General features: G+C 38.9%; 1 protein-coding gene across 1 annotated transcript; it reads right to left on the minus strand.

Moving 5' to 3' along the window:
* Nucleotides 1-596: 596 nt before the first annotated feature.
* Nucleotides 597-13444, minus strand: adgrl4 (adhesion G protein-coupled receptor L4). The gene is made up of 16 exons (XM_056413914.1): nucleotides 13323-13444; nucleotides 12751-12900; nucleotides 10196-10345; nucleotides 9322-9471; nucleotides 8842-8912; nucleotides 7799-7978; nucleotides 7139-7322; nucleotides 6866-6979; nucleotides 6165-6364; nucleotides 4672-4851; nucleotides 3648-3851; nucleotides 3111-3331; nucleotides 2487-2553; nucleotides 2265-2356; nucleotides 1903-2071; nucleotides 597-1364 (listed from the first exon to the last, which is right to left on the minus strand). Exons 1-16 carry the CDS (start codon nucleotides 13369-13371, stop codon nucleotides 1302-1304), a joined length of 2244 nt encoding a protein of 747 aa, XP_056269889.1. The 5' UTR covers nucleotides 13372-13444; the 3' UTR covers nucleotides 597-1301.
* Between the last annotated feature and the right edge of the window lie 218 nt (nucleotides 13445-13662).

A 13662-nucleotide genomic window follows, 5' to 3' on the forward strand; every position in this document is an offset into this window, starting at 1 on the left:
GTTGTTTGTGTGTGTGGTCGCCTTCTGTTAGGTGAGAAGTGTATTGGGGTTTTAGTAATAATACTTTTAGAATCTCTCTTTGGTGCCAACCTGCTGCACAACTGTCCTCTCTCTCTTCAGGCTCTCCTTGAGAAAGACCAGCAGATAGTTTTGTCAATTTTAATAAAACTGCTTGTGACAGCACTTGAACTCGTTATTTTGACTGTCGTTTAATCAGAACTAGATACAGCTGTATTCACTGTTATGTTTTGTCGCCATACCTCAGGCTACAAGAGTGCATTCTGTATCCCTGTATTGTGTTTGCGAAAACCAGACATTCAAAACTACGACGATACAAAACTATACATTACTTTTACTACTTAAAAGATTTATGAAAATACGCCTATAGTATTTGCAAGCATTTTTGCACATAATTTATTCAGAATATGTCTTTGTGCATTTTTCGATTCAGAAAATTTATGAATAAAATGTAACAAACACATTTAGTGTCGATAGTAAGATTGATACCATAGTTTGTTGTCAACACTAGACAACACTCTGCAGCCCAGAAAACTGCTCGGTGATCACAATCTGGCAAAAAACACTGCAGAAAAGAAAAAAATCAACCACAATATTTATTTCTGTACATCCCAGTATAAAAAGGCCTTAAAGGGCTACAACATAGCTCATATGGACCAACATGCTACACACATTAACTAATACACAACGAGGAGCTAGTGCAGCGGAATCAAAGCTTTGCCAGCTTTGGGTCATATGTGGTTCCTCATTGTGTCCAGTAGAGGGGGCTAGTGACCTTCGGCAATGCCCTCGTGTGAAACCATCCTGTCAATTCAACTGAAATATACTGTGTGATCTTCATAAAAGGGAGGTGGAGAATGCATTAAACAAGGCTTTTGATTTTGCGCATACAAGTGAGCAGCAGAGATGCCAGAGTTTGCCACATTCATTTTAAATAATTTACAGATCAATTTAAAACACCAGAAAGGAACAGAGCCAACACACTGTGTTATTTGAAGTGTAATGCCAGAAACCGCAGAGGCGTTAAATTAAACAGGAACAAAAAACTTTTGCTTTACACTCAGTAGTATGTATAATGTGAAAATGTTGATACAGAAGTCTAGTTCTATTGTATGTATTACAAATGTATAGAGCAGTCTTTAAAAGAGGCAAAAAGACCATTACGAATTACAAGTGCTCATTTGTAAGACATCTGTTCTAAATTCCTCCCGTACTGTTTTTTTAAACTGAAAGCGTCGACTATTATTGTACAGTATAAGGGATCAGGCTTCGGTCGCGGTCCTTCATCTCAGGCATTCAAAACAACACGGCACGTTTTTGAAAAGTCTGTAGTACTCCTCCTGAATCTGCAATGACACATTCAAGAAGGTCAGAATTGAATAAAAAATGGAGAATTTAAATACCATGAGTTACTTGAGTATTGACATTTTATCAATCTATATTCCTGTTCCTAATTTTTAGTGGGGAAATTGTGTTTTATTCTGCTCAAAATGTAACAATACAGAAACTATAACACATCACAATGGGTCAATTTCGCATGAGTAATTTTGTTTAAATTAATTCAGTAATTTAATAAGACACATGTAGTTTTAAATACTAGAGAATTTTTTTTCTTTCTGGTATTGATACTTTAACAAACCATACAGTATCTTCATGCTTCTTCTTTTACCTACTGTTATACAATAACATATTAAAATGTAATTTTCTACATGGTAAATTGATGTTTTATTTCCTCTATCAACATCATATCATGATGCTCATTAGCAACTCATTTACCTTCCATTGTCTTGGTGTAAACCGCTTACTGTCCAACGATAGCCACACGAATAATATTGAATAGATACATCTTATAAAACACAATTCAAGGGACCAAAGGGTTATTACCTTTCTAGACAAGACACAGAGGAAGATGAAGATGAACATGCCCTGGAAGGTGTTGGCGATGGTGAACAGATAGGCAGTGAGGGTGGTCTCATTGAGGATGTGAAGGACTCCTAAAGTCCAGGTGGCTCCCAGCACAAACAGCAGAGCCAAGCCACCACGGGCACAGGACCTGAGTGGGATGACACTGATTTTAGCTGAGAGATTGCAAAAAACACATCTTCATTTTAAGTCAACAAACGACTCATTGGTATAAGATGCTACAAGGGCACAACATGAAACCATTCTAATCCCCTAGAAGAGTAAATTACTGTTTGATTTTCAATATTCTTTCACTTTCTCAACAAGAGTACGGATTATCCTACCTGATATTTTCGTAGTGGCTGATTTCTGGCTTTTTCACAGCAGTATGCCGGTACACTTTGTAGATGATCACTCCAAAAGCCAAGAGATTAACCTGTGGGGGAGAGCGACCAAAACAAACATGACAACAAGCTCGACAAACCAGTCGGACTAAATGGATATCAATCTTTAAAACGATCCCTATTTGATGATTGTAATGAATACTCCAACAGTTGTTATATTACCAGAATGATCAAACACGCCGGCCCAATGAAGCTCCATATGAAGTGGTTTTCTGTGCTCAGCCAACACCTGTAACACAAATCCTGTTATTGAACAAACACTTTTATGTGTGTGTTTTAGATGCAATAATCCCTCCTCCTACAGCAGCAATGCCCTCCATCGCTTCACTTCAGTCCAATCTAGCCTCATCTTAATTATGATGCACTATTGTATGGGCTACATAATGTTCTTATCTTCCAAGCACACAAACAATTGGTTCGAAAAAGCTACCTCTGCTCATGGGAATGAACAATCAGCACTTATTTTTTGCATAACCTCAATCTTTTAATTATATTTTACATTAATAAACAAAAGATTTTCTTGTATTTATGTATTTTTTATTTAAACTCTCCATGGTACCCAACACCTCTCAGCATTTTTTTATAATACTTATTACCTAACAGGGCATTTCGAGCATCTTCTACTTCCTTTATGTCCCCGCAGGCCAACTTTAATCTCTGCCCCAATGTATATATAATTAATGTAATTTGCTTTTCTTTCTTCCAAGACAAATGCTGAATGAGATAGGAAAAAGAGATATTTGTATAAAAACATGTGTCTCCCCCTTCATCTCTCTTTACACTTACACTTTGTCAGTGCCGTAATACTTGGAGCCGAGTGTTGCCGAGATGGCCACCACCACCGCGGGGCTCCCATAGCCGAAGATGTAGAAGTTGCGGTGCAGGAAGCCTTTGTTGTAGATGACGCCGACCACGATTAAGTACAGATGGATGCCCTCGATGCACATCCAGGCAAAGGCGGCGAGGAAGAAATAGTGCAGCAACCCGGCAATAACCGAGCAGAAAAGCTGCCATGAGACAGACGGAAGAGGAGAGATAAAGATTCATTTAAAAAGTAAGATGTGTAAAAGAACAGCTATTTTATACCTTGACGTAAGAATGGTCTTATGCGTTTCTCTTTTGCCTGATTCATGACATGTATTGCAAATATGTAAGCAGTTTCACGTCAAAGAGATGAACCGATATTATTCTGTTGTGGTTCTGTTAACCCAAAAGGCAAGTGAAAGTAGGCGGAGTCGAATGAGAAGTGTTTTAATCAATGACATGACAGAATAGTGTCTCTCACGCCTCGGTTTCACCGCCTTAATTTACCTGGAAGCTCACCTTATGTGTGTTCATGTTGATCCCCACCAGGAAGATGAACTCGGCCATGAAGAGGCTGCAGCACAGGTTCTTGTGGATGGTGGTTCTGGTGCTCTGGATCTCACTGAAGAACCAGAAGGTGAAGATGCACATGGACAGACAGATGAGGGAGATGATCATCCCCAGCTGGGTGATCCGGGTCAGGATGGTGTAGTGGGCCACCAGCTGAGAAGCAAATGGAAAGAGAGGCGTTTCATTCACGGTGTCATGGTACGCTGAAGTGGAATTCTTTGTGTTTTCCGCTTGGAGTCATTCGATATATAACATGAGGGGGTAGGCTGGGGTTACACCAATATGTTGGGTTGCAGATATTTTCGGTTCTGGTCCTGCTGTATCAGATGATATCTTACAGAAATAGGGTCGTAAAAAAGTTCATTTTAATTTACTTTATTTACAAAATTATTTTATATTTATAGATACACTCTGTGTTTTTGTTAAAGCAGTGCTCTGACATCCCTACAGAACATGTACACATTTGAGGGCACTATTAAGCGCTCTAAAACAACAGGGAGTGTATCTTTACAGGGAGTGTATCTTTAAAGAGTGTGGGTGGAAATCGCCGACATTTCTTTTTGCCTTTTTTAATATGTAGTGAGTCACATTGCCTTTAGAAGCTTCATTGTTTTTTGGATTGGACATTTTGTGTCTTGCAACTTATCAAAAAATTTATGCTGAGTGGAAATGAATAAAATAGCAATAAGTGGTTGTATTTTATTACAAGCTAGTAACATTGTGTTGACAATCAGCATCTCCTCCACAAAATAATGGTGTTCAGAAACAGATCAGAAAGTGTTTGATAAAACAACAAAGATTTTACATTTGAAGACCATAAGATTCTGAACTGAGAACATTGTTATCCTCTGCTTGATCAATCTTCTTCCTTTCAACTAATTTGATAAATAATGTAAAACCGCTGTGTAGAAATGTGAAAAAATAAGAAAAGAAAATGCATGCACAGTTGTATTTTTAGTGTATGATTACTCACATTGGCTCGCCCAGAGGACATGAGGATGGCAAAGTGTGTGAGGTGATTGCAGGAGCAGGTGGTTGCATTGCTGTTGACGTGGACGGTCTTGCAGCCGTGAGTGGCCCAGTGGCCCCGCAGGCTCTCCGGCTCGTACTCCCAGAAAGCACACATAGTCACATCAGCTGTCGTGTCGACGGGCTTCAGGAGAGAGAGAGGAACAAAACGCTGATAACTGTTCATGGCGCTGTTCGGTATTCCTTTGTGTTCTACGCTGTGCGGTGACATCACAACGGGGGGGTTGAAAACAGATTATACATAAATTACCATACATGCAAAGTTCAAATGCATCAGACATGATATTTAGAAGGTTACTTTAGTGTTATTTTCATGTTTAAAAAATCAAAACAAATGTTTTGCTTTGTTTGCATTGGCTTTTCGTACAATTCTTATTGTTTCACAATTCTATGACTTATTATTAGAACTATATCATGTCATATAATTATCATGCACCACTTTGGCTCAAAACTCCACAGGGGGCAGGTCGTTAAGTGCAGTCATGTGCTGCAGCTCACTGTTTTTATGAAATAAAAATTTACATGAACACATTGAAAACAGGGGTAAAACTATTTCCATAAATTGCTGTTGTTTAATTTAAATTGAATTACAAAAATCCAGACTTCACTATCTTGCATAAATGAATAAAATGCAAATGTGTTTTAGTTTTAGTATTTTTAGGTTACTTTTTATTTTCTAAATCTATGCTGCCATTCAATTCGATCTGTATTCAGACCAGTTGGTGTAGTCTTTATTTTTTTATAATATATATTTTTTCTTCAGCAATTAGTAATGTATTTAAATGACAAAAATGGTCTATCAAATGAATATGTGCAGTATGTCCCAAGAACAGGTGGAAGCAATGAAAATAAAAATACTACAAGCAGAAAGAATCTGCATGAAAATGGAGCCCAAATTATTGATTGTTGCTCTTTAAAGGCAATTTAAAGAAGATTTTCATTGCTCAACATAAATCATCACCTCCTTTGTTAGGCTTAACCCTCAAGGGTACAACAAAAATAATGATTTCACTTTCTCATACATTTTAATTATCTGAAAAGAAAGAAATACCAGTACATTAACTTTTAGGGTTATTTCCCTCATTACTCCGCTTTCCTCCATCCTCTATTCACCTTTCCTCTTCAATTTCTTCTTAACTGAGAGGTCATTGGAAGAAATATATTACAATTTCATAAAAACCTAACACAAAGCGCTAACTATTCCTCCCGTTTGAGTTTGTTTGAATTGAACTTTTATGGAAACTATTATCAAGTTTCTTTGACATCAGATAGAAATAGAAATAGAAATACATATTTGTAATAAGAACGATGCTACTTTGGTCTCACGATGAATTTTAAAAAGCTGCTTTTATGAATCTAGTCGATAATAGACTGCATAGGGAAGAACAAAGATCCAACATAAATACATTTGGGAGGTCTATGCTGTCGAGTCTTTACCTCGCTGTGCCTCAGAGTGAAGGAGACGTGGTCGAGCTGGTAAACGTTGGCAGGTTTGACGGCAGCAGCGATGACTTGGGAGTTGACAGTGATTTCCCCAGCCTCTGCATAGCGAGAGTAGTCGGTGACACCCGGGTCGCTGCTCGGCTTCAGGATGTCACCGATGCTGTCGTATCGCACAAACACCACTGACACACTTCCTGATGGACAACAAAAGTTGAACAAAAAAGTATGTTACTGTATTTTGTATCAAACTCTGTCAGTCAATTACAACTTTGTTATAGATCCCGCAGAGCAGCAAGCTGATTTGGAAATATCATGCAATACGTTTTCTGATCTGACCAACTGTGTCAAGCTCAATGTGTATATTCAACCAATTTACTGACAGTAACTTGAATGTACAAGAAAGAAAAGAAAAACATAGAAAAATGAGTTTGATTGTTTGATCTGTTTTTGCATGTAACCATCTACCTGATGAAGAATCGTTGTTTCTGTTATGCTGCATGTTTAACTGTTGCCATAAGACAGATTTTGAGATTGGTGTTTATACTTGCTCAGATGTTATTGTAGCAAATTCTAACATGTGCACCTGAAGGCATCAGCAACAAAATCACAAAGATAATATGATGATGCTGTACAGCCAAGGCGCAGATAGTGATATATGTGACCTTCCATTAAACATGTAAAGTCAGCTACTTTACCATTTCTATCCTCCTCTGGTCTTAGTTTTGGAGTTAGCTGTATATGATCGCCACCCATTGACGCGGACAGTTTGGCTTTTATGTGAAGAGCATCAAAGGTAAAGAGTTTCAGTTCTGTGGTTGAGGAGAAAAAAAGAATTGATATGAAAAATGTAAAAGTATTAAAATGACAATTATCCGAAAACTCACTGCACACAGGTGGTAATGAATGGCAGGACAATTTAATATAATTGGAGTGTCTGTGAGAGCGCTCTGCGTTAATAATTATCTCACCCATTTCTGTGGCTTTGATTTGGAGCTCAGCTGGAGTTTTGTAGTTGTTAGCCAGATACAGAGCACTTTCCTCTACAGTGTGTAGCAGCTTGGTGATGGTGCGTTCCCGTTGCTCTTCCTCCATTCGGCTCCAAGCCACCAGTTCATCCTTCTCCACTAAGTTGTTTACTGCTTCCACTAATTTCTGATGAAAAGCAGATTTATCAGTGTGACGTGTGTGTGATAGTTTAGCATGTAGCATATGTGTGTACTTCGACCTAATTCTTTATCACGGTTAGAACATTATGTTTATCTAGGTTTGTCTCTGTTGACCTCTTAATAATTACTCCATATGGTGTCGCTTTTATTATTTTGGGGCACATTGTAACCATGGTAACCCATCGCAGGTATTTCTCCACTATTAGGTTAAACCATAGTCAACTTTTAAAGAGAACAATAAATAAATACATTGACATACAATTCTAAAGATATCATATTGGCGCAAAAAACCCCAGCTTGTACCTTTACAACTAAAGTATTGAAGTGTCTGATTTGTCTTTCTCAGAACTGCACAGCACAATAAGAAATACGATGGGTTGCAGCGCCTCTTTTACCCCAAAACCAGTTCAAAGCAAAACTCAAATTGTTGATTGAGAAGGAAGAATGTTAAACAAAGATTACTGTAAGAGTGGAGTTGATGACGGATGGTTTGACAGTGTAATCCTTTCCTCCGGCGGCCAGTGTTGATGCGGATCGACTCAAGGCCTCAACATATGCGATCACTTCCACTGAGGTGAGTTCGCCGGACGTCTGCTTGGCAATTTCCTCCAGCAGACTCTGGGGCTCCGTGAGGTTGCTCATCTGGGATTGGTGGACGAGTAAGAGTATTTTTATGATAATACATTCCTGCAACATATTACATCAAGTCCTTCATGGTTTATTGAAACATATTGATATATTTCTGTTGATACAGACTTTGAATTGTCCACAATTGATCACATTTTTCTGGTATCGAGCTCACTCAAACTCAATAAAGTGCATATCCGTATTGAGCAGGTTGGATGTTCCCCACAGGGAGGAGCTGTTTGGTCATTCTCAGAACACAATTTCTCCACCTATCATCAAAAGTGTAGTTTTTTTCATTTTTTCTGCTGCTCCTTTAATGTGTGTGTTTCGTAAAATAAAAGTGGCGGAGCATTCTCATACAATATACTTAACTGGAGATTGGCCTTCTATACATACTCAGAACCATTAAAGAATAAAGATGGAACATAAAAACACAGGAAACCAAAGTAATGCAAGTAGCCACTAAGTAGTGCTACTTATTTTTGTTATTGTTATTCATCAAACATTTCATATTTTTATGAAAGCTCTTTTGACAAAAATTGATTTTCAGAAATGACATCTCATCTCGTGAGGAAAGAGCCTGGAAGACGTCAAAATGAGGGAGTAAAAAGTATAAAATCAATACCCACAATTGTACACAATATTTTTTTACCTGCTGTCAAATTCGTATTTACACCATTTCAAGCCTTCACAGCCTCTCCTACACTCAAGCCTCAGTGAGTCCCTGAGGGCCGAGAGTTTAAGGCCCCAGGGGGATTGGGCCCTTGCAACTTAAAATATTGTTTAATTTCATGTTCTTCATGTTCTCTCCAACAGAGGGCAGTGTCATCATATCTATTTGACCATATTTGGCTGAAATCCCGAGGAGGGGTACTTACAAATTCGAGAGTTTTGTTGACGGTCTGTGTGATGCACCCGATGTTGTCATGGCAGTATTTTTGGGGATGCTCTGAAAAAACGTTAGGCATCTCTTTGATTGCTGACTTTTTCCCAATATTTCACCAGGATAAAGGCTATTACACCAAAGTCTGAATTGCATAACACCTGCACAGAAATAACATCAGATGGCTCTCTGTGTGATCAGCATTAACACAACGGTACATTTAAGATTGCCCCGTTAACTTGATGTATTGCATAATAGATTCTTCTACAGAAATGTCAATCGGCTCTTTGTTGTGTGTGACAGAATAAGGGAGGAGGGGAGGGGGGAAGATGAAGAAATGTGTATGTCCTTGGATGAAAGTACCAGTGTGTGTGCGTGTGTTTGCGTGCATGTGGGTGTGCGTGTGAGTGTGTGTGAGTGTGAGTGAGTGTGAGTGTGTGTGTTTGCAGGTGAGCTTTTCCATCCTCATACCGACCTTTACATCGTACACCTCCCTCTGGGTGAAAGTGCTTAGTGCCTGAAGTTGGGATGTAATCACGCTGACAGTTGCAATAGAAAGATCCATTCGTATTCTGGCAGTGTGAGTTTGGTCCACACACCTGTCCGTACTTGCATTCATCTTTATCTGAAAGGTGCACATAAAGAGTTCAGCTCCACTTTAAGATAAACACATGATGATTAAAGTCACTCTATCAACAGAGCATAACAAAATGCAAACAACTGAATTGATACATACAGACTTCAACAGAGATATTTATTTATGTCTCTACAATATGTCCATCTCAAACATTTGTAAAAGGGATGCTGGAAGTCAATATTCTATCTTCAATCAATAACGATTGTGGCAAAAATAGCTCCATGCATTATACTTATTACACTGTATAATTTACTTTGGAAAAGAAACTGACATTCTTGCATGCGTGTTACACAACTGAATATTCATTAAACAGCTTCTAAAATCTGAAAGCGGCACGCTTCTGCACGGCATTAAATGATGTGCATCGCCGAGTTGGATATCAGCATGAATACTTTGTACTCCAACATGGGGTAAAGGTGTTGTTGTTTTTCTGCAAATAAAGCAGAAGATGTTGGATGGTTGCTCAGAATAGCAGATGGGAAGGAGGTGAAAGGCCGAAGGGTAAAAGCAGCTCCAGCACGTTCATCCTCCTCAGCGCCACGAGAGAGAACACAGTTCACACACAACCCTGGCGCTCTCCCAGCTGTGTGGTAACTGCTTTCCCACATATACACCGCACCTTGCTACGTCAGGTCCTCTGTCAGTATGTGTGTCTGTGACCAAAACACATTTCTCTCCATCTAAAGTACCGAGCCACGGAATCGTACATTACCGATGCATTCAGTGCCGTCGTTGGGCTGGAACTCAGCCAGTCCCGTTGATGTGTATCCAGAGACACATGTACAGTAGTAGCTGCCCGCGGTGTTGGTGCAGCTCCCCCTGTCCCCACAGATGTTAGTCACATTCTGGCACTCATTGTCATCTGTGGTGAGCGCATAAAGGAAGAAGGTAAACTGGGTTAATTGCAAGATAAAATAATTTAAAAAAAGGCTGAAGAAATCAAATTGTAGTGATGCTTTCATGTTGCAATATGAAAGCATCACTACTTAGGCTTATTCTCATTCTTGGCTCAAATACAAATGTATGATACGTATTTACATCGACACAAATGTACTAATTCAGGAAGTTAAAACTCCTCTTTATCCAACCCTATATCTAGACAATGATATATTTGTTTGTCCTCTGACACTATATTATTGATTTAGATGTTTTATGCATTATTTACAGGATGCTCTTAAATGAATTCCCATCTTCTTCTTCTTCTTCTTCTTCTTCTTCTTCTTCTTCTTCTTCTTCTTTAAATATAGCTCATTGCAGAACAATATAGAAATCTCTGTTTCTTCCTTGACTGCACAGCGTTATGCAACATGACTGGACCTTCAGAGAGCTCTGGCAAAACCTGATTGTAATCCTTTATGTTTAGCTCAAAATCATGCAGTAAATTATCTGCTTGAGGAAAAGGCTACAAACAGCAGAATTAGCATGACGTGCTTGGATTTTTTTTTATAGATTCACATTTGTTTTCCAAAAACAGAAGAGAGTACTAAAACTTCTGATGCCTTTCACCATCAACTAAGAAATTAGGACTTGGTTGGATTATTGAGGCGAAACTAACCCCACACAATCACCATAGCAGCATATTTAATCTTTTTTCGGCGGAGGCTTTGAGCGCATGTTCACAAAAATGTTGTCTTCATTGAACCTCCACAATTTAATCACTATTGAAAACACTTTGATTTGATCCTGATCAAATGTGTTTGAGGAGTTTGAACTTGATGAGGCTCCATTGTGGTCTCGTCTCAGGCTCCACTAATTTAGTCTAGTCTTGATTAAAGCCTTGGCCATGGCTTCTATGCAATTTGTATTGTTGACATTTGTGATTGCTGAGCAGTTATGTGCCTTTGTTTGATTTCGATAAAGTCAAATTGTTGCCCAGATTTAGAAAGTACCAGATACAGAGCAGTTTGCTGATGATGCTGTTTTGGTCCACACATTATAGAAAGTGCCGTCTCTGCTCGCTCAGTTTATTGGAAATGACCTGGGAAGACTTTCCACTGATGTTTTCACTTGTCTGCGATGGACGCTGTGCTCTTCCTCTCTCTGTACTTTTTGCACAAAAGCTGTCCGGGAAAGGAAATCCTCTGCTCTGAAGAGAGAGGTGATTATATTCAAAAGGGAAATACCACCAGAACACACAGGACCTTTGGGCTGTCACTTCTGCGTAAACACTGTCCCACATATGTTATGATTCACTTTCAAGTCTTTGTGTGATCTGTACAAAAGTAGAGAGTGCTTTTGTCACTTTGTTTAAAAAATTTGAAAAAGTTATAAAAATACTGAATTGCTCAGATTAACAAATCTATAAATTCTTTTTTGGGCATTCGTTTCACCTTTTAATTACATATACAACAAAAAGTGAAGGGATTCTGAACTGATTCATGGCTCAAACCTTTACTAACAATCTCACGACTGGTACCATATTCACTGATTGTTTTGCATTAAATGAACTCACACACCAAATAAACAGAATACCGCACAATGAACCCTTTAACCTTGAACCTCCGTGTACCTTTTTGTTTGCCACAGTGTTTTATGTCACTCACAGTTTGATTTAATTTTGGCTCTTGAAATATGTAAGCTGCACTGTGATTGTGCTCAGGTCTGGTCAGGAAACAAAAAGAGCTCCAGGAATTATAAACAGCCCAGAAACAAAACAGGAGTAACAATGCAGACGGAGACAACGCTATAGCCATCAAACATGTTACTCACAGAGCTCTATCGTGAGGACGTCTTTAACACTGCAATGTATTGCCTGTAAAAATCTCTCAGCTGTGAGCGAGCAGCTAGCTGTTTATGGCGGACAACAAAACCCACATGGTGCCTTCACGCATTGAAATGGACATTTAGCTCACTCACAATAATTAAAAGCAACATTTTACGATAATAATGTTTTTTTAAATAAAGTAGGTTACTTCCATTGTGTGGACTAAGACATGCAGCACACTGGCTTTACCATTGTAGAAAATATTGTGTATTTTGAGGCATGGATAATAAGATAAACAGTTGCAGAAGAGCAATTAAAAAATAAAACACCCTGATTTGCGTTGATCAAATGACCATAGTTAGCATTTTGGTGTTTATGTGCATCCTATTTTAAATGTTTTTTTCTGTCATAAGCAGGCATCTTAAGAAGCTTTAATATAGTTTTTAACTGCATACATCAAACCTGTTTTGCATTATAGTTAATCACCATTTTCTAACATTTTTTAATGAATGTGTCATCATAGAACATACTTATTCACACATGGGCGGTGTGTTTATATTCACCATTGCAAAATGAAGTTCCATCTCCAGTATATCCATTGTTGCAGAAGCAGGCATCGTTTGATCCGTTGAGGGCCTTGCACGTTGCGAGTTGGTGACAAGAATCACAAATGTCAGAGAGGCTGCATGGGTCCATCAGACTGGAGAGCCATGCTGCGTGGACACAAACACCACACACACAGGAGTGTGTATGTTTACTCATACCATGAAAGAAATTGTCCAAATCCTTTAGTGATGCAACTGCTGCCTGCGTGATTCTAGTGAAAATGTCATTCTTATCTCGGGCTCTCTGGTTAACCACACGGTACCCACTGAAGTAATCAATTAAACCACAGTACGAACACGTTTGAATACAGTTTATGTCGCAAAACAATCTGTTGTTAGTGAAAAAGACCATTGCAACACCAATCATAAAACAAACAAACACATTGGATATCAAGTTGAATTGTGTCCCCATCACAGAGCCCAAACCCATCATAGCCAACTCGAAGAACCCATACAGTAAATACAAATACAACTACTGCTGTCTCACTATTAGACACCTGCCGTGCTGGAGGATAGATAAGTTCACGTACCTGTCAAAAGCACAAGCTTCATTGGTGACTTGAGCGAGGAGGACTCCATACTTGCTCTGCGTTGTCGATTCTACTTTGAGCTCAGACTGTGGTGGGCAGGCTGCTGACGTGGTCCACTTCCTGGCATCAGTTTTCCTGTTTCCCTAAACCTGGCCCTTCCTGTCTTGATCTTTCATTTGTTTAAAAAAAAAACGCAGCCCTTTAACAAACCGCTCCAACACACAGAACCTAACAATTTCTCATTGTGTGTCACTGTACACCCGATTTGAATGAAGTCTGAGCAGCATTGGGTCCCTTTTGCGCTGCGTGGTTGATACTGTGACTTATGTCGCCATTTTGG

Source organism: Pseudoliparis swirei, chromosome 5 (genome assembly GCF_029220125.1).
Source record: "Pseudoliparis swirei isolate HS2019 ecotype Mariana Trench chromosome 5, NWPU_hadal_v1, whole genome shotgun sequence".
Classification (NCBI taxonomy): domain Eukaryota; kingdom Metazoa; phylum Chordata; class Actinopteri; order Perciformes; family Liparidae; genus Pseudoliparis; species Pseudoliparis swirei.

Coding starts and splice junctions, on each gene's coding strand:
- adgrl4 (XM_056413914.1), bottom strand. CDS start 13,371: ATGGAGTCCTCCTCGCTCAAGTCACCAATGAAGCTTGTGCTTTTGACA. Junction 6,980..7,138: donor AATCAAAGCCACAGAAATGG/GTGAGATAATTA, acceptor CCTCAACCACAG/AACTGAAACTCTTTACCTTT. Junction 2,072..2,264: donor AGCCACTACGAAAATATCAG/GTAGGATAATCC, acceptor CATCCCACTCAG/GTCCTGTGCCCGTGGTGGCT.